This window comes from Leptinotarsa decemlineata, unplaced genomic scaffold, assembly GCF_025532065.1.
Source record: "Leptinotarsa decemlineata unplaced genomic scaffold, Ldec_3_MD MMD2_tig00026299_RagTag_RagTag, whole genome shotgun sequence".
Lineage (NCBI taxonomy): Eukaryota > Metazoa > Arthropoda > Insecta > Coleoptera > Chrysomelidae > Leptinotarsa > Leptinotarsa decemlineata.
Window position 1 is genome coordinate 6,016,379 of NW_027412676.1, and position 27,186 is coordinate 6,043,564.

Here is a 27,186-nt window from a genome sequence, read left to right on the forward strand (position 1 = left end):
TTGGTGGCCTGGTTTTCGTGAGGCTGCTACGGATAGTGTTCACAGATCTGAAGCAGGTTTTGATGTTATATTTGGATCCAATTCTTCTTATCCTTTCTGACAATCCTTTGATGTATGGAAATACAAGTACTGGTTGTGATGGTTGCTCTTCCTTGTGAGGCTCTTGCTGTCTTCTATCCAAAGTCTGTTCCACCATCACTTTGGGGTAACCATTCCATTGAAGGTCATTTTTTATGATGCCTAGTTCTTTTTCGAGACATTTCTTCGTATTACAGAACCCGAAAGCACGTTCTACTAGAGTCTTGGCGATTCCTCTCTTGTTCGATTAATGGTGGTTGGATTCCTGGTTCAGATACTGTCCCGTGTGAATGGGTTTTTGGTATACAGATGTTTCTCATTTGGTATCGGCCCTTTTCACCAATACGTCTAAGGTCTAAGAATAGCAATTCGTTGTGGACTTCCTTCTCTATTGTGAAAGTGATAGAAGGACTTACGTTGTTGATGTGCTTCAGGAAGGTGTCTAGTTCTGTATTCTCATGGTTCCATATTATGAAGGTGTCGTCAACGTATCTCAACCAGACTCGAGGCTTCTTCAATGGCCAGAGTTTTAAACCACTCCTTATAATTGTTGGCTAAAACCGGCTTGCGTAAAGAATTCGTCTTTCAATTGGAAGTAGCAGTTGCGTACACAGCATCCTAGTAATTCCATGATTACTATCTTTCAGGAAGCTATACGAAGATGAGGATCACCATCAATCGACTAAGAGAGGTTGATTATGGTTGTTAAAAACTCCTATTTCAATTCTAAAATTCGACTTAACATGATAAAGAACCCCGCACCATTCTTATGGAAAACGGGCCCCGGTGAAATTCAATGAATTTTTGATATGATATAGTTCAAGTCAAGCTGATCAAAAGTATTCAAGGGGCCAATACATTCCTATGGCTAGTTTTCGAGATACAGGGTGTCAAAGTCGGTAAATGGCCATTTCTTTAGAGTAATATGGCTTTCAGGAAAACATCCTAAATAAAAATGTTTTGCGCGACGAATATTTCTTGCACATAAAGCAATACTTTTAGACTGGTTTTTGATAAAAAATATTGTTTTAGCATTATTCAAAATGAAATTCTCAATCAACCCTTTGAAGTGAAGATGTGACCAAACCAAGTAACACACTGATATACTTATAGTTTAAATATGTCAAAATTGATTAATTCAACTTTTCAACAGGGTGGGTCAAGAGGTAACAATTTTTCTGGTGATATTTTGTATATTTTTTTAATACTTCGAGCTTTAGGAAAACTTGATCGCGAACCATTCAATACACTAGGTGATGACAAAAATTGCGAAAAGTAGATTTTTTTATTACTCATCATGTGTAATTGATTTGCTAAATTTTTGATATGATGCAGGGAATATCGTGTGACGCAAAAAAATCTTATTGATTTCTAATGTTTGAAGATTTCAATTCTTAGGAAACAAATCACCGGAGAGATATTCCTAGACGTTTCCAAGGCGTTCGACAGAGTTTGGCACGACGGACTACTAGCCGGAATGAGCAATTTTGGCTACTCCAAACAAATGTTAAGACTTTTCTGGCAGACTGACGATGCCATTGCAAAGTAGGACACGAACTCTCTACCATGCGATTTCTGGAAGCAGGGTGACTTTTGGAAGCAGAGGTCCCCCAAGATGCATTTCTTTCCCCACACCTCTTCTCGGTATACATAGCAGATGTGCCCAAGCCAGAGAACAACTTTAACGAGTTGGCACTCTACGCGGGCGACACAGCTCTTCTGGCGAGATTCACTAGCCACAGGCAAGTCACCAGATACTTACAACAGCAAGCCGACAGATTAGAGTGTAAATTGTGAAGTATTATTTTTACATTCAATATATCAAACATATCCAAAATAATGAAAACGAAGTGGATATGATGGTAATCCACGAATTCATCATTATGTAATAAGCTCTGATCAAAATGTTCCAGTTTATAAGAGAACTTCAATAGGTATAGTTAGAATAGTTGTTATATAATTAGTAGATTCGTTCTGCCAAAATGACATAAGTAAAAATGTATTTAAAAAAAATCTGTTTTGAATGAATAAAATATTTTGGAAATCTCAAACCTAATTCCAATAATAATCAAGCTTTATCAAAAACCGACCTACTGTGATATGTTTTTAATGATTAACTGCCGCAGATCTATTGATTAAAAATTAAAAACTAGAGATGGTTTACTTTTATTTCTAGTTACCCTCAGTATGGAGCACTCCCTTGTAGCCCACAGAGTCATTATTTATTACTGGTATTATCAAAAATATCTTCTACAAATGTCTTTTGTATGTGGAATTAATAATGTGGAACACTGTGCTTCACAGGTAAACTGTTTATTGCTTAGCAGCTTTTCCAATAGAGATGTGTAGGTAAATGGAGGTTCTTTATTGTCTGCAAGAGAAAAGAGATGAGTAAAAGAAACTACAAAACATTATGCTGGACCCAAAAAGCGCATCCGTCATCCAATACAAACAACCCACAGTACTGTTTCAAATCGCTCTAGGTCTCATCAATAATACTGGATCAGATCACGGTTGTACCTTTCATACCTGTTCTGTCCTAAAGAGATTCACTTTGAGAGAAGTGGAGATGATGACTCCCCTTATAAAAACGCCATTCATGGAATGCAGTGAAAGCTGTAACTTTGCAACAAATCACTGTTCATAATTGATATTTGTGGATTAGATTTTTTGTCGAACTTATGGGTGGCAACTCCTATCTAAAAATTATTTCAAAAACTTGATGCAGCATAATAATCTACCTGTACTTATTGAAGAAAATCCAAAAATTTGCTCTTTCCTCTTGTAGTGTTTATCACTCTGTCAAGAACATAACTTGAATGAATTAAAGGTATTTATGTAGAGAGGGGGTATATTTTTTAGGAAAAAAAATTTTGGCGCTCTATTTCTCCATCTTTATACAAACAGTATGGAAAACTCCTGAAGGAAGGAAGAAAAGATATGTAGATCATGCATAGAAGTTACTTTCAGACATGAATTAAAAGAGTAGGCCTTTTCGAAACCACTTTTTTTACAGTTTATATCTGAAAGTAACTTTTATGCAAGATCTACAAAACGGGTACACATCTAAGGTACAAACCGTTGTACTAAATTATTTAATCGTAGATTCAATCATCCAGGTGTAGAGAAGAGTGGGGTGATAAGACAAATAGCAGTAAGATATGCTTAGATAAAAAGTATACACGATCATTATGAGGAAAAATCATTTTCTGTAATGTACAGAAAGTGCACAGTTAATTTCTTAAATTATATAAATGAATAAAATAAAAAACTAACAAACAGAGAGGTAATTCATGAACATTCATGATCATAGAAAGATAGACAAAGTAAGAAGGGCTAAATATGAGCCTATCCAACTTGATAAACTGCGAGGTAAAGACATATATGATTGGCAGATTAGGTTAAATATCTGGGAACGATACTAAATCCCAGACTGACCTAGAACCAACACCTATAAAGAGTAAAAGTAGAGGCGGTGGTACCAGGCCAGTTGGCCAGAAACACCTAGACAAAAATATTGGTGCCGAAACAGCACATGATTAAGTGTACATAAAGATGGTTGAACCCATAAGCCATGTATCTTTGGTTTGATGGCCAACATGCGACCATGCCACTGTAGGCAGAATGCAAATGCTTATCTTAGGAAATGAGTACCACACCACTGTAGCAAGGGTCGGCTAATTAAGACTGGAAAATTCACCGAGCTACAAGGGATCAGGCGAAACATAATTTTCAGAATGTGTGACATATGACATTGAAGTACGGTTTCGACACAAACTTAGCAAATGAAATCACAGCCTCTGAAACGTGAATGATGATCAGTTGTCCCAAACACATGCTTGTCAGAAACACCCGATGTACGGGCGGGTTGGGAACTGAACATTCAATGCTCTTGACCTCATTTTCATTATCTATAAGTCTTTGATCCTTTTGGGATACATAATTACACAGATGCAAGGAACTTGTATGATAGTAGATAACTGCATAGAATATATACAGTAGCACCGAATAGAAGTAAACACAAGTAAGTTCACTCTCCGCCATATTAGGGTCAAGATTCCCCACCTCGAATTTTATGCTCAGCCAACCTACAGCGCAACCGACTGAATCTGATGGGTTTACCAAGCGAGCCAAGTTGAGGCATGGAATATTATTACAGAGTGAGTCGTAAGTGGTGGTTTTGTATTCGTGAAAAATTCGTGTCTAGTTTCTAAATGAACAAGTGTCGAGCTGTGGGTTGCTGTAATTTGCACGGTGATGTCGGAGTTAATTTTTTTCGATTTCCAACTGACGAAAAAAGGTATGTTTTTCTAGTATTTATTATGTAAGATTATATTATGAACATATAACGAAAATCATAACATAAATTTTCATAGACCATATATATGCAGACTTTTTTTTTAATGAAATCAATTCGATAAAATTGAACTTTACCAATAGTATAGGCCCCACAAGTAATGATATAAAATAACAAAACAATCGAAGTTCCACTGGAAATCCATAAAGGAAAATAATTGTTGAAACACATTTTTTTATTTGTCTAGTTATTACTTCCACTGAAATCTCTGCAAAACCAAAATAACAAATGTATATTCAAATATCCTTTTTGGAGCCTACTGTTGCATACGTTTTTACCAATTCATCCACAACAATACTGGATATAAAAAGTATTCTGATTGAAGCTGTTAGGCAATTATCAAAAATTGGATTAGGAGTTTGGGGTATCATTTCAGATTTAGATTTTAATTTTTATACACTTGCCAGAAAAGATGTCGAAGTGACTGTAGAGCAGCCATATTTCTTTGTTGATGAGAAAAAAATATTTTACTTTTTTGATACTCCTCATCTGCTGAAATGTAGCAGAAACCATTTTTTCGAGGACTTTTTGAAATTTGATGAATTTTGCCTGTTGTAACAAAAGTCATCTTGTACAACTTTGGAAAAGCAATATAGACTAGCACCCAAGCTTACTGATTCTCATTCATTTTCAACTAACTTTCAAAGGATGAAGGTTAAATTAACCAGTCAAGTTTTCAGTCATTCGGTAGCTACAGCGATAAATACTTATGCCAGTTTCAATCAGATACCATCAGCAGCAATAGGGACGGCTACATTCATTGAAAAAATGGATAGTGTTTGATATTTTGAATTAAAATCGATTTGACGATGTCAAACATTTCAATAAACCTTTTTTAGAACATCAAAACAAATTGATTTTCTGAAAGAAATGAAAATATTTTTCCGAAAACTAACTGTAATATCAAAAAAAAAGAAAAAACACGACTGGACAAATGAGATTCATTGAGGTGTGGCAGATAACAATTTCGGCATTTCTGCAACTTTGAGGAAACTTACGTAGTGAAGGACACTCCTACATATTGACGAGAAATATAAGTCAGGACTGTGTGGAAAATTATTTTGGTCAACAGAGAAATACTTGTGGAAATGCCAGAAACCCAACTCCTGTTCAAATTACCAGAGCTTTCAAAAACACATTTATTCTTCAGTATTTCACACAGGCAGAAGGAACTAACTGTCTAGAAGATACTAGTGAGATTCTAATATTAGATGCTGACATAAATAGAGTGAAGGTTCTTGTGGAAGTTCCAAAAAATCCCTATAAGAGTAGAGACAAATGATTATAGAACACTAGCCATTCCCGAAGGCAACATCTTGGGCTATGTTTGTGGATACCTTTTGGGATAATGATTAGGAAAACATTCATGTAAAGTATGTACAAATTTTGGGTAAGAATTTATTATACTTGGAAATTTGTCAATAGAAATTTGAAAACAAATGTTAAAAAAATCAAAAACTCAACATTCTGAAAAACCTTTAGAATAGATTAGCATACATTTTTGACCTGAATTGTATAATTTTACTTCACAAAATATACGTTTATTTCATCACCTTGTCACAACATACCTAACAATCAGCATGGACACTCTACGATGCCGCTTTTGATCTCAAAAAGTATGAAGACGCCATCTTGAAAAGCGGATTACTCAGGGGCAGACTTGCGACATGGTGTCTATAACAGAGGCGTACTGGAAATTTTATTTTGTCATAATTCATGAAATTGAACTTTTTTTTCAAGACTTCATCTAATAAAATAAGGTTCGTCATTTGATTTTTGCTATTTTATTTACCATAATGAATAATTCACCCTAATTCACCATAATAAATAATATATTGATACGATACTATTTGTAATTCTTTCAAATAATATAAGAAGTGATAGGGTTTCACAATTAGATTTGGCTGGCACAAAATGTGGGGATCACTTTACGAAAAACATCATCTCGTTTGGTTTGTTGCAACCCACACAGAAATTTTCCTCTATTCATACATTAAGAGCCGTAGATGTGACTGGAACCTTTGGTGTTAAAGAAGAAACATTCGAATGGAGCCCAATTTCTTGAACTCCAAACATGTTTGTACTTGTCGCACGTTTTCACTATCCAAGTTAGCATCTTCAGAAGAGAAATTGATATTAAACATCAATTGATAAGATGCTAATTTGGTTACTGAAACGTGCATCGAGTACGAATATGGTGTATGGGAAATTGAGCTCTAATCAAAAGGTTTCATTAAGGGGCGAATATAGTCTGGTATGATCCTCAACTAAAGATTATCTTATTTTTGTCAGCATACCTCATTTGTTGAATATCACCATCCAATTGTTACAAAATTCTGCACCACTTCTATCAATAATAGCAGCTTTGTTCCATAATACTTCAGTGTGGAACAGGGTAGAAAATGAAAAAAAAGTCAATCATAAAAATCAGAAACGCAATAAAATGTTTTCTCTATCAAATATTGTTTGAATTTGTTCTTGAACTCGAATTTGGAGTCGTGTAAATTCCAAATATGATCAAATTCAGTTTGAAATTATGTATGAACTCACTTGAATAGAAAAATTAACAAGCGACTCACAAACGTTAGTAACTGAAACTCTCAAATAAAAATGCAGTTGATTGTAAAAAAAGTATTAGTGGTACCTACACACAAACATACGTGCATGCATGTATGTATGTGTATTTATAGTAACTTTCACAGATAAGTAATTTGTTCAGTCTGTTTTTAAGGTGATTGAGAAAGTGTTTGTCCTCAAAATGCCCTTCACAAATTCTGTAGTTATGCAGATTCCCAGCTTTTTCTCTCAAATCATCACAACCACATGCCACTGTCCAAAGGATAGCCCTAAAAAAATTTGTTGGCTTTTAGCAATTTTGAAGAATACCCAATAACAAGTGAATGCTTGTCTTCTCAATTTTCGTTGAAGGTATCCAACATAAAATGTTTCATAGTTAAGTGATCATAATACAGGGAAATGCTAAGATTCTACCTAACGATTATGAAAGATTTCAGGAATCCAGTTTTTAGGATTTCTCTACCCTGAAAATGAAAAAACTTGAGTTCTTATCAGATCTGTAGTTGTAATTCAATTGAAAATATTTCAAAAAAGGCTTGAAAAAGGCAGCAGAGTAACTTCCGAAATGTTGGCAAGGGGAAGGATTGCAATATTGCAGTTATGTATGTAGGCAAATATTCCAATTTGCCCTAAACAGATAATCTAACAATTCCAAGATTTTTCCAGGGAAGAGAAAAGACAGAAAATGGATTTCAAGCCATTCCTACCTCCTCAAGATACATTCAAATAATATTTATGAAAGAGTTTGACTCCCCTATCAATATCTTTTGGAAACGTAAATAAACTCTTTAGTCTTTAACCTGCTGCTTCTACATTTCACTACAGCACAAATATGACCACCTTTTTTCTGTTTATCCATTGTAATAATAATAAAACACTCACAAAATAAAGCAACACACAATTTCTCTCTCTCTATTTTGGATGGTCGCTGCCTCCTATCTTCAGGCGCATATGACCAACAACACACAATTTAATACCAACATTAAACTTGACAGGTCCAATGCCGACATAGCGACGCGAAGTATATGCGCGTGCTTTTCCCGCCCAAGGGAGTGTCCGTGCTGGTTAGGTATGCTGTGACCTTCTTATCAATTCCTAAACAGTTCATAATCATGAGATATTTTTTGTGAGCTCCTCATAGCAATGATTAAGTCAGATCATGGTGACATATTTTTTGTTCGAACCCCGTGCAGAGATGAACGATAGCTCTCAGCCTACACCCTCCTGCCCCGCCATATGCCAGCAAAAAATAAAATCTTGACCCGAAACACCATAGACGCCGACCGGGAGTGAATTTACTTGTGTTTACTTCTATACGGTGACAGTAGTGACTATTACTGGAGTTTTATCCCAACACCAACACGTGTTTCAATCACCAACTGATCATCTTCAAGAGAAAGATTAAACTGAAGAAGTTTAATCTTCCTCTTGAAGATGATCACCTGGTGATATGATCACCTGGTGATTGAAACACCTGTCGATGTGTTGAAAATAACGCTTTGGTGTTGGAATAGAACTCCAGCAATATTCATTACTACACCAAAGGTTCAAAACAGTACTATCTGTTTAAAATATGTTTTTCCGTTAATCAGCTGTCGCCCCCATACGAACGACAACTCTCAGAAGATGAGAAACTTGTGCGAGCTAAGGACTAACGAGGTCTTACCTTTTAACGTGCGATTCCTAACACGGTTGCAGAATCATTCCAGCTTCAACCAGATAAATTCTCTCGAGAAAAATATCTGGTCGAGGCGGGAATCGAACCCACGGTCTTCCGATCGTGGGTCGGGCGCACTACCACCGCGGCCAATTCCAATAGATTAATAAACTTTTCCACGGTGAAACAACAAGTCTAATTTTAGACCCAATGAATCCTCCATTATTATATCTTAATAGGGTAAGGATTAACTAGTTCTTACCTTTTAACGTGCGATTCCTAGTGCGGCCCAAGATCCTGTAGAGAAAGTTCACTTAAGAACCAGTCACAAATCCAAATGATAGTACTTCAAACTGCTTCACTCAGATTTGCACATCATGTTGATTAAAACATTATCTCAGCAGGCTATGTTCAGATACGTTAATTTCTTTTCAAATTATTGTGATGTTGTCAGCTTATTGAGTTTTAGTGCAGTTGTATTTTTATCACTAGATATGTTTTATCAAATCTGGGTCACAGCTATTCGAAAGAACTCTTGACATAGTATTTTTTTATTGAAAAATATGAAAACCGAAATACTAGTGTACAAAAAATGTTTGAAGTTGGTTGATAATTTGAATTTTAACTGACTGTATGAGAGTGACATATTGAGGTCTAGATGAATTTCAAAAAATCCACTTTTCATATACTTTTATTGACAATTTTATTTCACATTGGCATCTTTAACAAAAAATACACTTTAAAAAAAAAGGGGAATCTTCATTTTTCCTTCATATTTCTATTTTTTATAATTTTATACTGTGGGGGACTGATGTAAGATAAAATTGCTGCAGATGGAGTACACTTTTTGCCTAAAACTTAACTGTACATTATCATCTAAAATGGAAACTTCTCAATTCAAGCTTTAGCCAGAAGAGCCAAGTCAGCAATACACTTGTTGATGTTTTGTTTCTCCTGATCCGGAGTGATGGAAGCCTTCACTCTGGCCACGACCCAGTCCACAAGGTTCCTTTGAGTCACTCTGCGTTCAATGTTCTGCTTCTCGACCTGATAATCGAGACGCTTCTTAACTTCCTTGTAAGCTGATAGGAGCCTTTCACGATAGGTTGCCTCCAATTGAAGACCTACGTTTTCACGTTTGGCTTCCATCAACATGACCTGCCCATCCATACTCCATTGCGCTTTTTCTTCGTCGGTGATTTGTTCCGCGAGGACTCGTTTCTGCTCGTCTCTGCTGCTGTTCCATGCCGCTTCATAATTCTGTAACGAAAAGTAATTGTTTAATATTCGGAAATATTTTCACGCGGAGTTTTCAAATTCTTTGACATACATGTAAAAGCATATGCTACTTTTTCATTATCGATTTTATTATTGATTTTTTAGAATATTTTATTCTACGAAAAAATCGCATATAAAATTCGGGGCATAACCTTTATTAAACAATTGCGAAAATGATCATCATTCTTGCTTGCATAGCGAAATGTGTCGCGGTTTTTGAAAAAGCCTAGTGAAAACTTTAGAGTACAGGGTAAGTCAACAAGATTCCAACAGAGGAAACGATTTTTTGAACTGCTCAATTTTTTGCAGTCATATCGATAAATATTATCTTTAAAAATTATTTTCTCGCATACTGCGTGGCCGACCAAAGTTATATTTTTTCAAATAGAAAACCCGGTATATGAATACGTTATTCGATTCTATATTTTTTTAGGCTCTCTAAGGAATATTTGTTTTCGAATTTCCATTGCGGCATTGCCAAGTTATTCCAAAAAAAAACCAATTTTGGAGACGATATTTTTTAATTCACCACCCGCATGTCTACAGCAATTAAGTGGATTTCTTTCAGGAATAGTTAGTAAACATCACTATGATAATTTCTGGAATATTAACTTTCGGAAACAATATATAGAGTGCTCTGTAAAATCGGTCAAGTTTCATTCATTTTCAAACAGACATAAGTCAACTTTTTCAAATGAAACACCCTGTATTTTTTCATTTGTATGAAATGTTTCAACATTTCACAACATTTTTTATCGAAGGTATATTATATGAAAAACTGGTATTTTACAAATTATACCAAGTTTTAGTAATTGTTGTAACCGCAAAAAATGTATTTTCTTACGTTCACTTACTCAAATTTGTTTTTCGAATATTCAAACTAATCGCTACTACATTAGCATTTTCACACCATTTAGTGACAGTTATCAGCGGTTTCAACGGTAAAAAATGCGTAAAAAACCTAAAAAATATTACTGACATCAAAAAATGAATCTCGAAATTTTTCAATAACGACATGTCGACGTCGTCACGACGAAAGGGCGTAAGCGCCAAAATTTGAAAAAACTGTTTTTTATCGCGATGTATTGCTCGAAATCGTGTCTATTCATGGTGCGAAACGTTTAAGCGACAAAAATTCGTACCGCGAGTAATTTGGCTTTGACTTTCCTAAGCGACAAAAATGTTCCAGTAAAAAATCGACTCGGTCGGTAGTAACTGACTAGTTCCCATGCTGTGAGGTTGTGTTTACGCCCAATCCTTTTTTTAAAGTGAATCCTCAACAAGGTAAGAAGTAATCACTTGAATGTTATTTCCTTCAATCCTAGCATGCCTTTGAAGAATATTTAGGTATCAAAATTATGATCTAGCCCAGTGAAAAATCGATTTATTTGGTTATGTCGCTTAAGCCCTTTTCTATTTTTGATTTCTAGGTGGGCGTAAGCGCCATTTTCCTATATCTATAGCATTGAGTACTCAATAAACTTTTTTAATTGGAAAACGTTCAATAATTTGAATAAATATGGTAACAACCTGTAGAACAGCAATATATATATTAAAACTGATTCAATATTTCGTCAAAAATCTCTCGATTCTTTCTCAATGTCTCTATAAGTTTTGGTTTCTGCTTAGTCGCTTACGCCCCTGATTTTATTTTCGATTTTCAGTTTTACTTTACGCATAATTATTATTTTTAGATACAGGATGATACATTTCCGTGTCGGAATGAAAAATGCACTCTTTTTTTGTTCTAACGAACATTTTAAATAATATTGTATCCCAGAATTGGCAGTGCATCCCAGAATTAGGAGTTCAACGACAATGGGTTCGATTATTAATCTTATAAGTTACCTATTTCGAAAAATTCGGAGATATTTTTGTATTCGAAGTTTTCTATACCTAATATACATGACGCTGTAGTATCTGCGACAGGTCATATTAATGGCGGATATTTGCAACTTTCAGTATGATAAATAACTTTCTCTGAACTCTTTCAAACTCACTGCATTAAACCCTGTAGTGTTGAATTTTCTTATGGTGAGCGCTAACGACTCATGGTATAATACTTATCATAATTATACCTGATTTCTTCAAAGCAATACGTTGTTGAAACGACGAAGTGGAAGGGTTATGTTTATTTCATTTCTGAACGCACTGTATGACCAAAGTAGCTTTCCAATAATTCGTTCAATGAATCATCCATGTACCTTGTTGTGGTTGGTATTAGGTACAAGAATTTTTTGAATTATTCTATAATTGAAATATTCGCTTCACGCAAATTTTTTTTCCTGTTTTTCAGATGTCAGCAAGGTCCAAAAAAATCATGGATATGGCGATGAAGATAAGAACAGACGATAACTCTATTTATCCCGATACCTCCGATAAATCTAGCTGTCTCTGAGACAATAAAAATATAAGTCTTTGTTGTGTTTTTTTCTGTTCTGTACAGTATATATTGTGTTTTTTTTGAGTTTTAATAAAATAATCATATTATTACTTATTTTATTTTTTCAAAGTCGTAACCACCATGTTTTTCTTCATTTGATTGCCGAATAATGAAAAGTCGTAATCGACTTCTAACCGCCAAATTGAATGGATATGGAAAGAACCTGATTTATGCAAGCGCCATCGAAAAAGGCTTAAGCGCCACTCGAAAACAGAAAAAAGGCGTAAGCGACATTTTATTCAATAACTGCATAATTTAAATTTCTTTTCGATATTTTTTCCCTCATAAATGAGAAGGACATATTAGAGGAATATTCATGCAAAACTTGTAAAGAATAGTTGAAATATAACACATTCAAACGTTTTTTCCGCCTCCTGTAAAATTTACCAAATGTCGCTTACGCCCTTTCATCGTGACGACGTCGATGTGTTGAAGTTTCTTTCGCGTGTAGATTGAATCATTTTCATTATGTATTAGAAGATATGGTGCAGATGGTCTATGCTTTGGGTGAAAATGACGAAAACTGCCTCCTTGCATCTATGATTTACAAAGAGAAGTTCCTCTAAAAACAAGATTTGAAAGAACTGGTAATGTCAATCACGAGAAGTTCGAATGTTTCTGCACTGTAACAAATGAAGAGAATATATTTCAAATTGCTCTTAACTTTGTTGAAAATCCCCATGTGAGTACCCGAGACCTGAGCAGGGAATTAGGATTTTCTCAAACCAGCGCGTCTCGAATGATACAAGCAAGCAAATTTCATCCTTACCACATACAATTGAAGCAAGACTTACAAAGAAGAGATTTTGAAAAACGTGTTCAATTTTGCCGATGGGACTTAGAAAATATCAATCAGGAAAATGAGTTTTTCGATTTCGTGTTATTTTCTAATGAAGCGACTTTTCATAAAAAGGAACTATGAATCAGCACAACACGCATTATTATTCAACGGAAAACCCCCATTTTGTTCGTTGCCTGAACCATCAACAGCGTTGGTCACTGAATATTTGGGGTGGAATTCTCGGAAAAATAGTTATCGGTCCGTATTTTTTGGATGGGCATCAGCGGCGGCTCGTCAGAGGCGGCAAGGGAGGCTTAACCTCCCCATAAAATTTGAGTCTATTCATCGCAATAAATTGAAAGATATTGACAAAGAATTATGATTATTTTTTTCTAAAAATGCTTGGGTATTATTACTTTACCATTAATTTTTATTATAAATACATAATATGCCCGAAAAAACACTATCACTCACTACGTAGTACGTACCACACTGTATCCTGCATCAACAAAACTCAAACGCACCGCCCATGAACGAATAACGAATAAACTATCAACCCGAAATAATAAATGCCATATAGTCCAATAAAATGAGGATTTAAATTACCATGCAAAAGGCAAGCCTGCATTTTTTAATATGAGTTGATTTTAGCATATATTCAAAGGATTTATTGTTAAAAAATGTTGAATTTCATTTAGGGGATAGAAAATGAATAAAAACTACCCCAAAAATCCCTTTTTTAAATATATCTCGAAAGCATGAAAATATATGAAAAAAAGGTCGAAACAAAAAATGTATGCAATACAATTTTCTATAAAATCGTTTCTGATCACTTTTGACGTATTTGCAATAGAAACCGAGATATTTGCAATAATCAATTTATACTTATAGTTCAGACAGGCTGCAGTAGAGCGGCTATATCTCTCCAGCACTACGAAATAGATTAAATGTTGTCGGTGTTTCCCAGGTGCACATATGAATGAATGCGAGTTATATTTATTTTCATTCCCGGAAATGTTTGCATCCATTTCATTACAGTGTGAAAAGTGAAAATGGAAATGGAACGTGAATTGTGCTCAATTTGTGAATTGCCTCTTGAAAGTGATTGTGACACAATTGCAACTGTGAAAAAAAGGTTTAAAGACATTAATAGACAAAAGTAAAGTGAAAAATTACCTGAAATATAAAGTGTGGAAAGGCAAGGAGTCATGTCGATTTCATGATGGTTTGTATCTACTGTATATTATTTTATGTTTTACTTTAGATAACAGAACCTAACAGTAAAATGTTTTTATTGCAAGAAATGATTTATAAGAATATAATGATTTATTCATCTTATTCATTGTTATGTAAAAAAATTGAATAATTTATTATACACATGTGTCTCAAAAATATTATCGAAAATAAATTTATATTCTTTAATCTGTGAAATATATACAGTGTGTAAAAGCCAAATGGAATAAATTCATTATTACGGTTACAGTACATATTAAAAAAATCCCGGAAGACGTCAAATGTAAATTATAATTTGACATTCTTCTACTTAAAATTGTCACCCCTACCTTCAGCCCCCTTCGAATGACAGGTACAACCCCCAATTTTTTGATGTTATCGCTTTAAAATACACTCAAAAACTAAATGTAATGCAAAACGTAATTGTATGTAGAATATGAAAAAGAATTATGGATGTTAACGAAGTTAACCGCAAACCTCTTGGAAACATCCTAATCTCAAATAAAACTGTCTTCTAACATTATTCAACATATCAGGCATGACCGACCTAATCGCAAGCGTTATTCGTTCTATTGGGTCACTAAAATCTGAAGGTATAGTTTCGTACACATTGCCCTTCACATATCCCCATAAAAAAATCTAATGATGAAAGATCAGGTGATCAAGCTGGCCATTCAATCGATCCTCAACTCCATGCTCCATCCTGCTAAAACCATATCGTATTCATTGAAACTAGAGGGTTTCCTGGATCAGGATATGAATTGGCTAAACTTGGAATGACATTATTTTGAGTTTCAAATGATTATCGCCCTTCAAGTTGCCCTCAATGAAAAAGGGATCAATGATATGGTTTCCTACAATCCCTGCCCAAACATTGACCTTTTGAGGGTATTGCGTGTGTTCTTTTCTCATCTAGTGATGATTTTCCATTGATCAGTAGCGGCAATTTTGCCGATTAGCATGACCATTAAGAGAAAAGTACACTCATCAGACAACATAACGTCTTAACTAGAGACGATGAAGAGCTTTCTAAAAAAGCTTTTGAATACGAATTAGCGCCATTTTCACTATCATTATTCGATTCTGCAGGCTTCATGAGGAAGACCCAAAAGTCAGATTTGTTTACTGTTTTCAAAACCAGTCTTGAAAGTGATAAATTGTTATTATCTTTTTCATTCGTCGTTGATGGGGGGTTTTTACTCCACCAAGTCACCTGGCCTTATGGTAAAACATACTTGAAATTATTTCAATCTTATCGTCAATACATTGTTAGTCATTTCACTGGTAATGCAGTGGTTGTATGGATACAGCAGTGATCAATTTGGTGTCAAGTCTTACGAAAGATATCGAAAACAAGTGGAAAGTGTTGCTGCAGATGTAGATTTTGACAAAAATATGCTTGTTACATTTACAGAAACGAAATTTTTATATTTGTAACAAACACAATTTTGTTCTGAATTTGAGTGAATATCTACGCTCAACTGGAATTGAAGTAAGGAAAGCTGATGAGGATGATGATTCACTTATTGCCAATACCGCGATATACTTGAAGAATAACCATGGAAATTCAGTTGCAGTTGTTGGCAACGACGTCGATTTATTGGTTTTATTAATTGGTCTCACAACAACAGACGATAACATTTTTTTAATAAACTATTCAGTTCGAAAAAATCTACCAACAAATTATATTCCACTTCTGACAATAGTAATTTCAAACAATTCATATTATTTGCACACGCTTTCGCAGATTGTGACACAACTAGCGCCCTATTTGGGAAAGGTAAGAAAAAATTATCTATACATATAATATGTCAGAAAATCAACAAAAGCAGAAGTGGCTGATTATTAATGATATTTTGAAAAACGCTGATTCTCATGAGGATTCTGAAGAAGAATGGATCCTTGATTATAACGATTTTTAGTACTAAACATTCTTCTTCACCTGAAAAATATTAAAAAGTGAAATTGAGGCATTTGGTTAAGAAGTATTGAAATTTTTGACTTTCTGCTACTCCATCTTGATACAAAAAAATGTGGAGAATCTTCCAAAACAAAGAACGAAGGAATAAATCAATTTCAAAAAAATAACTTTATACAAAAACGAGTAGATCCAAAAAATATAATTACTTGTAATTTAATTATTGACATTTTTCGTTCTTTTTGTGTAAAAAAAAAATTCCGTATTGTTTAACACAAAAATCATGTGTTTGAAGGTTATTGACAATGGCTGTTGATGATGTCTAGTTCCTTCTCGAGACCTTCCTTCGTATTACAGAGCCCGAAAGCACGGTCTAATAAAGTCCTGATGATTCCTCTTTGAGTCGATTGATGGTGGTTGGATTCGTGGTTCAGATACTAACCCGTGTGAGTGGGTTTTCGGTATAAAGATGTTTCCCACTTAGTGTCGGTCCTCTTCACCACAACATCTGAGAATGGCAATTCGTTGTGGATTTCCTTCTCCATTGTGAAATTGATGGAAGGTCTCACGCTGTTGATGTATTTCAGAGAGGCGTCTAGTTCAGTATTCTCATGGTTCCAAATTATGAAGGTGTCGCCCACATATCTCAACCAGACTCGAGGTTTCTTGTGGGCTTCTTCAAATGCCAGAGTTTCAAACCACTCCATATATATGTTTGCTATGACTGGTGAAAGTGGCGATCCCATTGGCAGCCCTCATCTTGTGTAAAGAATTCGTCCTTCAGTTGGAAATAACAGTTTCGTGCACAGCATCCTAGTAATTCCATAATTACTTCTATAGGTAGATTCGTTCTCTCTTTCAGGTTCCCGTCTTCGGATAGCTTTCTCTGTATGATTTGGAGTGCTACTTCGACCGGAACGTCTGTGGGAAACATCTGTATACCGAAAACCCACGGGACAGTATCTGAACCACGAATACAACTAACATCAATTGACTAAAAGAGGAATCATTAAGACTCTATTAGACCGTGCTTTCGGGCTCTGTAATACGAAAGAAGGTCTCGAGAAGGAACTAGACATCATCAAAAATGATCTTCAACAGAATGGCTACTCCAAAGCGATGGTAGAAAAGACTTTGGGTAAAAAACAGCAGGAGCCTCGCAAGGAAGAGAAGCCGTCACAACCAGTGCTTGCACTTCCCTACATCAGAGTATTATCGGAGAGGATTAGAAGAATTGGTTCCAAGTACAACATTAGAACCTGCTTCAGATCCGGGAACACTATCCGTAGCAGCCTCACGAAAACCAGGCCACCAAACGCTTACTGCGATTCCAAAAATTGCATTTACCGGATACCCTGTGAGTGCGGGAAATCCTATATTAGTGAAACTAAGAGGCCATTGAATGTTCGCATTGCCGAACACAAGAAACACACACAGCGAGGGGAAACCAGCAAATCAGGAATAGCAGAACATGTTTGGACCCATCAACTCAACATTGAGTGGTCCCAAGCTGAGATCATACACAGAGAGGAACATTGATTTAGGAGAAAATTCAAGGAAGCCGCATACATGTTGTCCAACAACGTATTCACCCAAGCTAGCGTAGAGATACGCAACATATGGAAACCCATCATCAAGCGAAAAATGGCCAACTTCCGCCAAACGGTTATCTCCCACTGAACCAGTGAAGCGGAAAAAATGGAAAGCGAAGATAAATGAAAGTACTCGAACGACACAAAAATAGTCATCTCTCCGAGGAATCAATCCAGTCATCACCCGAAGACGATTATAGATACTAACAATCGAAACGTCGATTGGTTTGTAATCTATTAACTTTTTTTTTTATTTTCATTTCAATTTCTTTATTTTTATTTTTTTATTTTTTGTTCAATTGTTCTATTTTCACTTGTATTTCATTTCACTATTATTTCATTTCAGATTTTTTGACTAATATAATTGTTATTTTCAGCTATTCATTTTTAATTCTTCCTTTTTTTCAGTTGTTTCAGGGATTTCAAATCATTTTATATATTAGACAATGGAAGTCCGAACTAGTGAAATTCAAAAATCATGTGTCACAAGAAGGAACAAATTGTTGTTTTTATTTTTTTTTGGTAGCATTTAAGAAATCTAAATTGTAAAAATTAATTCTTCAAAACAAATTGTTTATTAAACAAATTTTTTATTCAGAATATAAAAAAAATTGAAATTATGATTAAAAAAAAAATTCCTCAATATTCATATTTAGTAGCAAACAAAATTGTGAATCAACAAATGCGTTTTTAAGCAATAATTTTTTTTGAGAAATGATTTTGTTTTTAAAAATCATAATATTCATTATTGATAAAAATCCCCTCTGAAAAATTTCAAATATCTCAAACAATACAATTGTTTATACCAATTTTGCAAACAAATAGAGCTAAAAGTGGCGTAAAAACCATTTTTATGTAACTCTCAATAATAAGAATATAAACAAATTCGAATATAAAGAAAACTTTTTCATTGCTTCAATTGAATTTTTCACTTTTTACTGTCTTTAATTACTAATAACATAATTATTAATAACATAAATAATTTAAAAATCATCGAGGTTTTTATGTAAATTCAAAACTTTTAAAAATCAGTTAATTAACCAAAGTATATCTAATAAAATAATCACCAGAAAAATTTTTTCCATGGATTTTCGTTCTTTCAAGTGTCTTTAAGGTATGTGAAGTTGTTTTTCTCAATGATGATATTCAATGAGTTGAAATAATTTTTATTGTTCAAAGGTCCATATCGGTCAGCGCGTACGGGACGCGCATTGCCCACTTTTAGAGCTATTTTCGCTTCTTAATTGAAATTATAAATGTCGGTGATAGAGTTTGGGGAGGTTGTTTTTTCAGTATTTTTTTTCCACTTCAAAGGTCTTTTTTCTAATTTCGGATATCTTTAATATTTTCAGAGATATTTGCAAAAAACCAAACTCCGCTTTTTTTTACTAAATTTTTACTTTAGCAATTTTTTGAGCCTCTCTGGAAATTTTTCATAAAGTTACTAGGGGTCATTCTGAATCGAATGAGCATTTGATCATAATTTTCGGTGCCCTTGGACAGAAGTTCCAAAAAAAGATCTTGTAACCCAAACCCACCAAAAAGCTGGACTGCCCCGCGAAAATCGGGAAGTGTGGTCACTCTCCCAAACACCCAACTACAATGATTCATTTCACAGTCTATAACATCGATCTATTTCGTTACGCTTGCTCGGTGAATGTCTCATAATACCTGTTGCCAGACAGAATTAGCCGCTCTACTGCAGCCCGTCTGAACTATAAGTATTAATTGATTATTGCAAATATCTCGGTTTCTATTGCAAATACGTCAAAAGTGATCAGAAACGATTTTATAGAAAATTTTATTGCCTACATTTTCTGTTTCGACCTTTTTTTCATATATTTTTATGCTTTCGAGATATATTCAAAAAAGGGATTTTTGGGATAGTTTTTATTCATTTTCTATCCCCTAAATGAAATTCAAAATTTTTTAACTATTAATCCGTTGAATGTATGCTAAAATCAACTTATATTGAAAAATGCAGGCTTGCCTTTTGCATGGTAATTTAAATCCTCATTTTATTGGACTAATACGTTGCAAGGGAGCCAAGCCTCCGACCGCTTTAAAAAACATAGGCTCCACGAGACCGATCCAACCAGTGACATACATCCCGATTTGTAATTTCAGTTGCAGAAATTATAGCGTCAGGGGAGGCTATCCTCCAGTTGGTCCCCGTTAGTGTACGACTGCGTTTGTTTTTTATTTAATTATTCGGACGGGAAACCGTGATGGACCGAGACTAAAAAATATTCTAGTAAATCGTTTTAGTGTTTCTTGATAATATTTGTTATTTGTGTATAAAACAGGCAGTATTATAGTATAGCAGTGCTTTTTGATAATATTTTTAATGTGTTTTTAAAGTGTTTTCTTTCAATTTCAAGGTGTTTTCAGGTTTTCACTTTTCGGTAAGTTTTTTTTTTTCATTTATTATGGATAAGTTGGACGAAATTAAAAAATTTGACGATGTAGTCGATTGGTTGCTGACAAATAATTTTAAGTCTTTATCTTATGATAATAAACTTTACATTATTAAAACTCTGGGAAGGCCCCAATCAAATTTGATATCAATTAAATCGTCGTCGATAATCGACAAAATCGAGGATTTAATATTAGTTGGTACGTTAAATGCGATTGGTTAACCGGCTCCATTAAACGAGAAAAACTTTTTTGTTGGACCTGTTTTTTATTTTCCGTACAAACCGAATACCAAACGTGGTCTAAAATAGGATACTTCGATTTAAAAAATTTACCTCGTGTTATGGGGCAAATATGATTCACAATTTGGCACTTTTTTAAACGGTAGCGTTTTTTCGGGCACCTCAAAAACCATCCAAAATGAGATTATTATAGACAGTGTGGCATATATTATTAAGGAAAATATAAGCAAGGAGATTGAAAGTGTTTCTTTTTTTGCATGGGAAATTGATGAAACTACCAATATTACCTGTACATCACAACTTTCAATCGTTTTTAGATATGTCAAAGATGGTAATGTGGTAGAACGTTTTATGGGTTTTCATGATGTTTCATCTGGGCGCACAGCTGACGATTTGTTTAATTATTTAATTTATATGTGTGACACCTATAATTTTAGGCTGAAGTTAATTGCGCAAACCTATGATGGGGCTACGGTCATGGTTGGCCATTTAAATGGTTTATAAATTAAAATAAAGTCCATAGCTCCTCATGCACTTTTTACGCATTGTCATGCCCATGCCCTAACTTTAGTATTAAGCAAAGCGTGCAACAACATATAAAATTTCGCGCATCCGGCGGGCTTTTCTGTGTGTATATAGTCTATATGACTTAAGCCTCCCCTGTTCTCCAGTGCACGAGCCGTCACTGATGAGCATCTCACTGGAAGAAAATTGTAAGATTTCTTGGGCATGAGTTTTCGAATTTATTGGACGGGGTTCCATATGGAACAAGACTTAGAATGTGGCTACAACAAGACGGTGCACCACCACATTTTAAAACTGGGGTACTGGAATACTTTAACAATCATTTCAATAAAAAATGGATAGGTAGGGGTGGGCCTGAGGCGTGGCCACCCAGATCACCTGACCTGACCAAAATGAATTTTTTTATGGGGCAGGGAAATCCCAGAGGATATGCTGGAACGTGTAGAGAATTCGTTTAAAAAGAGACTGACATTATGTGTTGCAGAAAATGATCGCCCTTTTTGAACGCCTTTTCGACTCCTCTATTCAATAGAACTTAATGAATAAAACTGAATATAATTTGTAAAATATCTGTTTTTCGTATAGTATACCTCGATAAAAAAAAATGTAGTGAAATGTTGGAACATTTCATACAAATGAAAAAATACAGGGTGTTCCATTTGAAAAAGTTGAATCATGTCTGTCTGACCTGTTGTCTGCAAAATTGGTTTTCCTGGAATAACTTGGAAATGCCGCAATGGAAATTCGAGAGAACTAAAAAAAATATGGAGTCGAATAACGTATTCGTATACTGGGTGTTCCATTTGAAAAAATATAACTTTGGTTGGCCACACTCGGCTGAATCACCCAGTATGGGAGAAAATAATTTTGAAAGATAGTATTTATTGATATGACTGCAGAAAAAAAATTGAGCAATTCGAACAATTATTTTAGCCATGGACAGAGGGAATATTGTTGACTCAATCTGTATATGGATCATTTTGAAGAATATTTTGTTGAAACTTGCCAGAACGTTCCCAAAGTTATGGATATGGATATTGAATAAAAGAGTTCAAGAAAAAAACATTTAAAATGGCGGAAAACAATATGGTCGCCATCCTAATTTTGAAGACTTATAACTCGGCAAAGTTTGGTAGTGATCGAATAAACGTTGTAGGGACTAACCAGGCAATAATGATGCATTGATTGAAATGAACAGACTATGAGGAATATGTCTAGCGATAACTGATAATAAATAATAAATTCATTACAAAAAACATTTTTAATACAAAATGTTATGTACCAGCTCTAAAAAAATTCAAACTTCAAAATGAAATTAATCCTATCGATTTACCTGTGTAGAAAGAAGAAAACATCAAGTGACTTGATCTTGTCGTGACTAATTCTAACAAGAAAATTGTTTTTTTTTTGTAAAAGAGGTAAGTCTAGCCAAAATGCTTTTATGTCATTGTGTAATGTAATGAAGTGATGATTTTTATTCAATTTACAGTTTGTGTTTTCTCTCTTTCCCTATCTAAAACTGTTCTTACAATCAATTTATTTATTATCATCCCACAGATTTAAACAACCGCAGACCATTCATTGAATATAAAAAATTAAACAAATCCAATTGTTTTTAACCTAAAATTCAACTGTTACATTTATGAATTTTTGGAAAACACCTTAAATATATATGAAATACTATGCTTGTTTACCAAGGTTGTTCACAAAGCCAGATATCAAAAATCATCGACGTAGCCGTACTTGGTAAATATTTAGAGTCATTTTCATTCAATACCTTACGAAAAACATAAACAGGAATATTATCAAGACAAAAATATATGAGAGAGTTTTCAATAAACTAAGTAAAATATGAGTCATTATCAGACAGCTGCAGAATACTATTTCAATTGAAGCCTCTATGCTATGGATTAGTAAAATCAATGTTTGGGAAATTGTTTGATATTTTGAGGTAGATGAAAGCACACTGAATTAATTGTTTATAATATAAAATATTAATAACAATAACAACTGGCCAAAACTATGATTTGAATAGAAGCATTGGGTGCTATAATACCCGACATTATAGATATTACAAACATCAATGTAAAAAAGCCCTGAACAAATTCCTGCAAAACGAAGTATTTTACTCAAAATGTATTCAAGGAAACCTATTCAACATATGCAATATATCAATTATAATATAATCGAGTTGGTATACATGAGTAAATGTTTTTTGAATAACTTTAGAGATGTATAAATATTTATTGTATTTTTTTACTGCAATAAATTGATAGATGTAGACGTTACTAAGTGGTGGGAAATCATAATGAAGAAAAGAGAAATGAAACTTTCTATGTTTTTCACCACCTTTATTTGTAACTAACGTTACTGCAGTTTCGTCCTATACGGACATTTTCAAACTTATACAATAAACTATTATGTCCGTATATGACGAAACTGCATTAACGTTAGGTACAAATAAAAGTGATAAAAAACATAGAAAGTTTCATTTCTCTTTTCTTCATTCAGTTTTTACTGCATTTATACTCATGATAGGTGGTTATTACTTTGTAAGTTTGCAACTGTATATTTACGAAGGGATATGTTAACCTTGTTCATATGCATCTGAATTATTATTAAATATTATTTCTCAAATAATTCTTGGTATAACTCACAGATAAAAAAGGACGTTAACAGTCAAAAGTTGTTCTGGCAGAAAAATGCCGCGATACATGTCTTCAATGATTTCGAAAACTAAAATGACACATGTCTCACCTTGGACTAACGTCAAAAATTCAATTCGAGTAGTGTTTTTCATCTATCTAAGAAAATCGAGAAATGAAAGTAAACTAAAAAAAAAAAAGTAATTTGAAAGCTAAAAGGCCGTGAATTCATATTCGGCATATACGGAGCCACTTTCAAAATATCAGATTTACGCCTTGGAAAATATACGAATACTTCATTTCTGTATAAATTTCTAATTTTTGATTCTCTATGTTTGACAAAAGAATTTCAGTGCTTTATCTGAATTTCAGATGATGCGGAACTATTAAGAGCAAGTATTTTTTTAATTATTGATGAAACAGAAGTTTCCCATTTGTAAAGAACAATTTGACAGTCACTACATGAATTACTGAAGATCTAACAAAACACAAAAGCATGTTGACTTTTACGTAGCCTTAGTTCATGCAAATTCATTCATACCGAGAATTTGATGGAATTGATGAAATAGTTGTTAATAGTTATGATAATTTTCCAATATTGTTATTTAAAAAATGTAAGTATCAATATCATTTTTCATAATAAATCTATTTAACGTAAAATCTTTTGAGACCTTCCAGGACCCAATTGATACCATAAAGATGAACTGCGTCTTCCACCGTAAAGTAATTTAATACAAGTTCATCAACATATTGAATATCAAAACGCTGATTAATGGTTTTGCCAAAGGAACGTGCTTGAAACCCTGAAGTAGCAATTGTGAACGACGGAAAGCATAATGTTGAATGTGATAGATAACTCATAGTTATGATACCATTCAACTTTATGTGATTATGTGCGAATTTACTGTTTGTTACTAATACTTCGATAAAGAAATCTGCTTCATATATTCTAGTGATGAGATAATGAAATGAAAAACATTTTTCATATGCAGCGATATAAATTGGAAACTAGCCACCGAACATTATTTCAATAATACATTTTTAAACGTCAACAGTTCTGAGAAACTTCATAAAATAGGCCAAAAATCGATTATTATCAATGAAACGTCACAAATGTATATGATGGAATTGGCCGATACTTGATGAAAATCTTCATCGTATTCAAGAAACACTTTATTGTGAAAATCTCACAAAAAAGTGTGTTTTGAATATAAATTGATGGATATAGCGGTTACTAGGGGAAAGTGTGTATGAAAGAGTCAGTTTCAACAGATTCATATTTAGTGTATTCAACAAAATTCGGGCAACTTTCCCACCAATATATCCGAATGAATGAATAAATAAATACTTTCAAAATAACATGATACTGACAGAGTATTAATCTGAATTCAGAGAGAACCATCATGGTGAAACAGCATTATAGATAATTGTATCGGTTTCAAACCCGAACGAAAATAATAACACTCACTATTTCTCGATGTTTCAATTTTCTTACGCCTATAATTTAGTTTAATTCATTTGACTTAAAACCATCGGATGTGAATTTTTACCTTATTTGGAGTACGATAATCTGTGCCGGCTTGCGTCGAAGCATGTTCATACAAGTTGCGTGGAAGTAGCAGGGCGAACTTCCGTATTGTCATTTGTTCTTAGTTATAATAATAATAATGCGCATGCTATCGGTATGAAATTCGGGATAGACAAATGTGAAATGGTCCATCTCAAAAGAGGACGATGCGGGGACTACGGAGAGAAGGTGCAGCTCGTGGATGTAAGCATCCTACACCATTTGGATGCAGGAGAGACGTAAACTTACCTCGGGGTTGAACAACGCCACTCACAAGAGGTAACAGGGGTGAAAAACTCTCTTCGCGGCAAGTATCAGCACAAACTTTGACAGATCTGGTCATCGGAACTGTCGGGGAAGAACAAAGTTGCTGCAACAAATATGCTTGCCGTTCCAATCTTACTATACTCGTTTGGAGTAGTGAAGAGAAGAAAGTGGGAGGAGCTGCATCTCTATAGCAGTTTGCATCCCAAATCGTCCGTTCCACGGTTGTACTTCTCCCGACAACAGGGAGGCCGTGGACTTTTGAGTTTGGAGTGTTTAAATGGCAGAATGGTTCTGGATATAGCGTGTAAAGTTGTCAGGAGTTTGGATCCCCTTCTCTGCATGGTCTGTGACTATGAGAGAGCAGGAATTGGAGCATTTCTCTTTAGGGCAGCTGACCGAGCAGCTGATGAACTCGGTTTAGTTTTCGACACTGAACGTTTAGCAAAAAACTTATATAAAAGCCGCTGAGATCACCTCACTTCTGTGGAAACACAAGGATAAGCCAATGCATGGAGTCTTCCCCAATAACATTGGGAATTTGGTTCATTAAAACACCTGACTCTCGCTTTCCTCAGGTCGAGTGTGCTGAGGTCGGAAACTGAGGGGTTCATCATGGCTTGCCAGGATGGTGTCTTCAACACCTTAGTCTATCGCAGTCGCGTGCTGCGTATAGAGGTTCCTGACACAAGGTACAGGACCTGCTGCGTGGCGCCCGAGACCCTAATGCACTTGCTATCAGCATGTCCAGTATATGCGGTCTCGGCCTATATCCATCGACATAACGTGGCCCTAATATGTGCTATATTACCATCTTCGGCACTCTTACGGTATAAACAAGACACCGGTGTTGCCCTACGCTCCGGGGGATTAACGAGAAGTACCGAATTAATTGGAACTATTCGTTCCCCACCCTCAGGCTCATACAAGCTAATAAGCCTGATGTAGTCCTTCTCGACCACCAGAGCAAGACGCTATTTGTCGTGGAGTTTTCAGCTCCTGGCGAGACGAATATCGTCGGAAAAGAGGAGGAAAAACGGATGAAATATCGAAATTATCTCTTCGAATTCCGCAGACTCTATCCAGACCACTCTGTCACTGCGCTTGCTCAGGGTACATGATTTTCGGAATGAGTGGTCGTTGGTTGATAATGCTGGCGCGCCCTCCCGAATGTATCGGGGCTTCGAGGCATATGGCCTGACCAGTGCATACTACGGTAAAAAATAATAATAATAATAATAATAATAGTAATGTGTCTTTATTTTTTTTCAAATACATATAAAGATGCGTATTCACCAAAAAAGCGAGTACGAGCGAGTATGAGCGAGCATTCGTGAATGTTTGCTCGTGTTCGCTCGTTACAGAAAGCAAGAACTTGGGTTTATGGCTAGATGATGATCTGAGATTTCACATAAATTCACTTTGTCGTAGCTCATACAGTATCTTATGTCAACTCTATCAAAGTGGAGATATTATGACTTCCAAATTGAAGTTGAAACTCTAGACAAATTCTAGATTATCATATTGCGATATAATCTACGGACCTGCTTTAATACAAACTGATGTAAATCGCTCACAAAAAATACAAAACAATTGCATTCGTCTTTCTTATGG

General features: G+C 34.7%; 1 protein-coding gene across 1 annotated transcript in view; it reads right to left on the bottom strand.

Moving 5' to 3' along the window:
• Nucleotides 1-9,344: 9,344 nt before the first annotated feature.
• Nucleotides 9,345-27,186, bottom strand: part of ATPsynB (ATP synthase subunit b, mitochondrial) — a 59,083-nt gene continuing 41,241 nt past the window's right edge. The window contains exon 4 of the mRNA XM_074180766.1: nucleotides 9,345-9,929. Within this exon, the coding sequence (XP_074036867.1) occupies nucleotides 9,567-9,929 (363 nt within the window). The 3' untranslated portion in view covers nucleotides 9,345-9,566. The remainder of the gene's footprint in view (nucleotides 9,930-27,186) is intronic.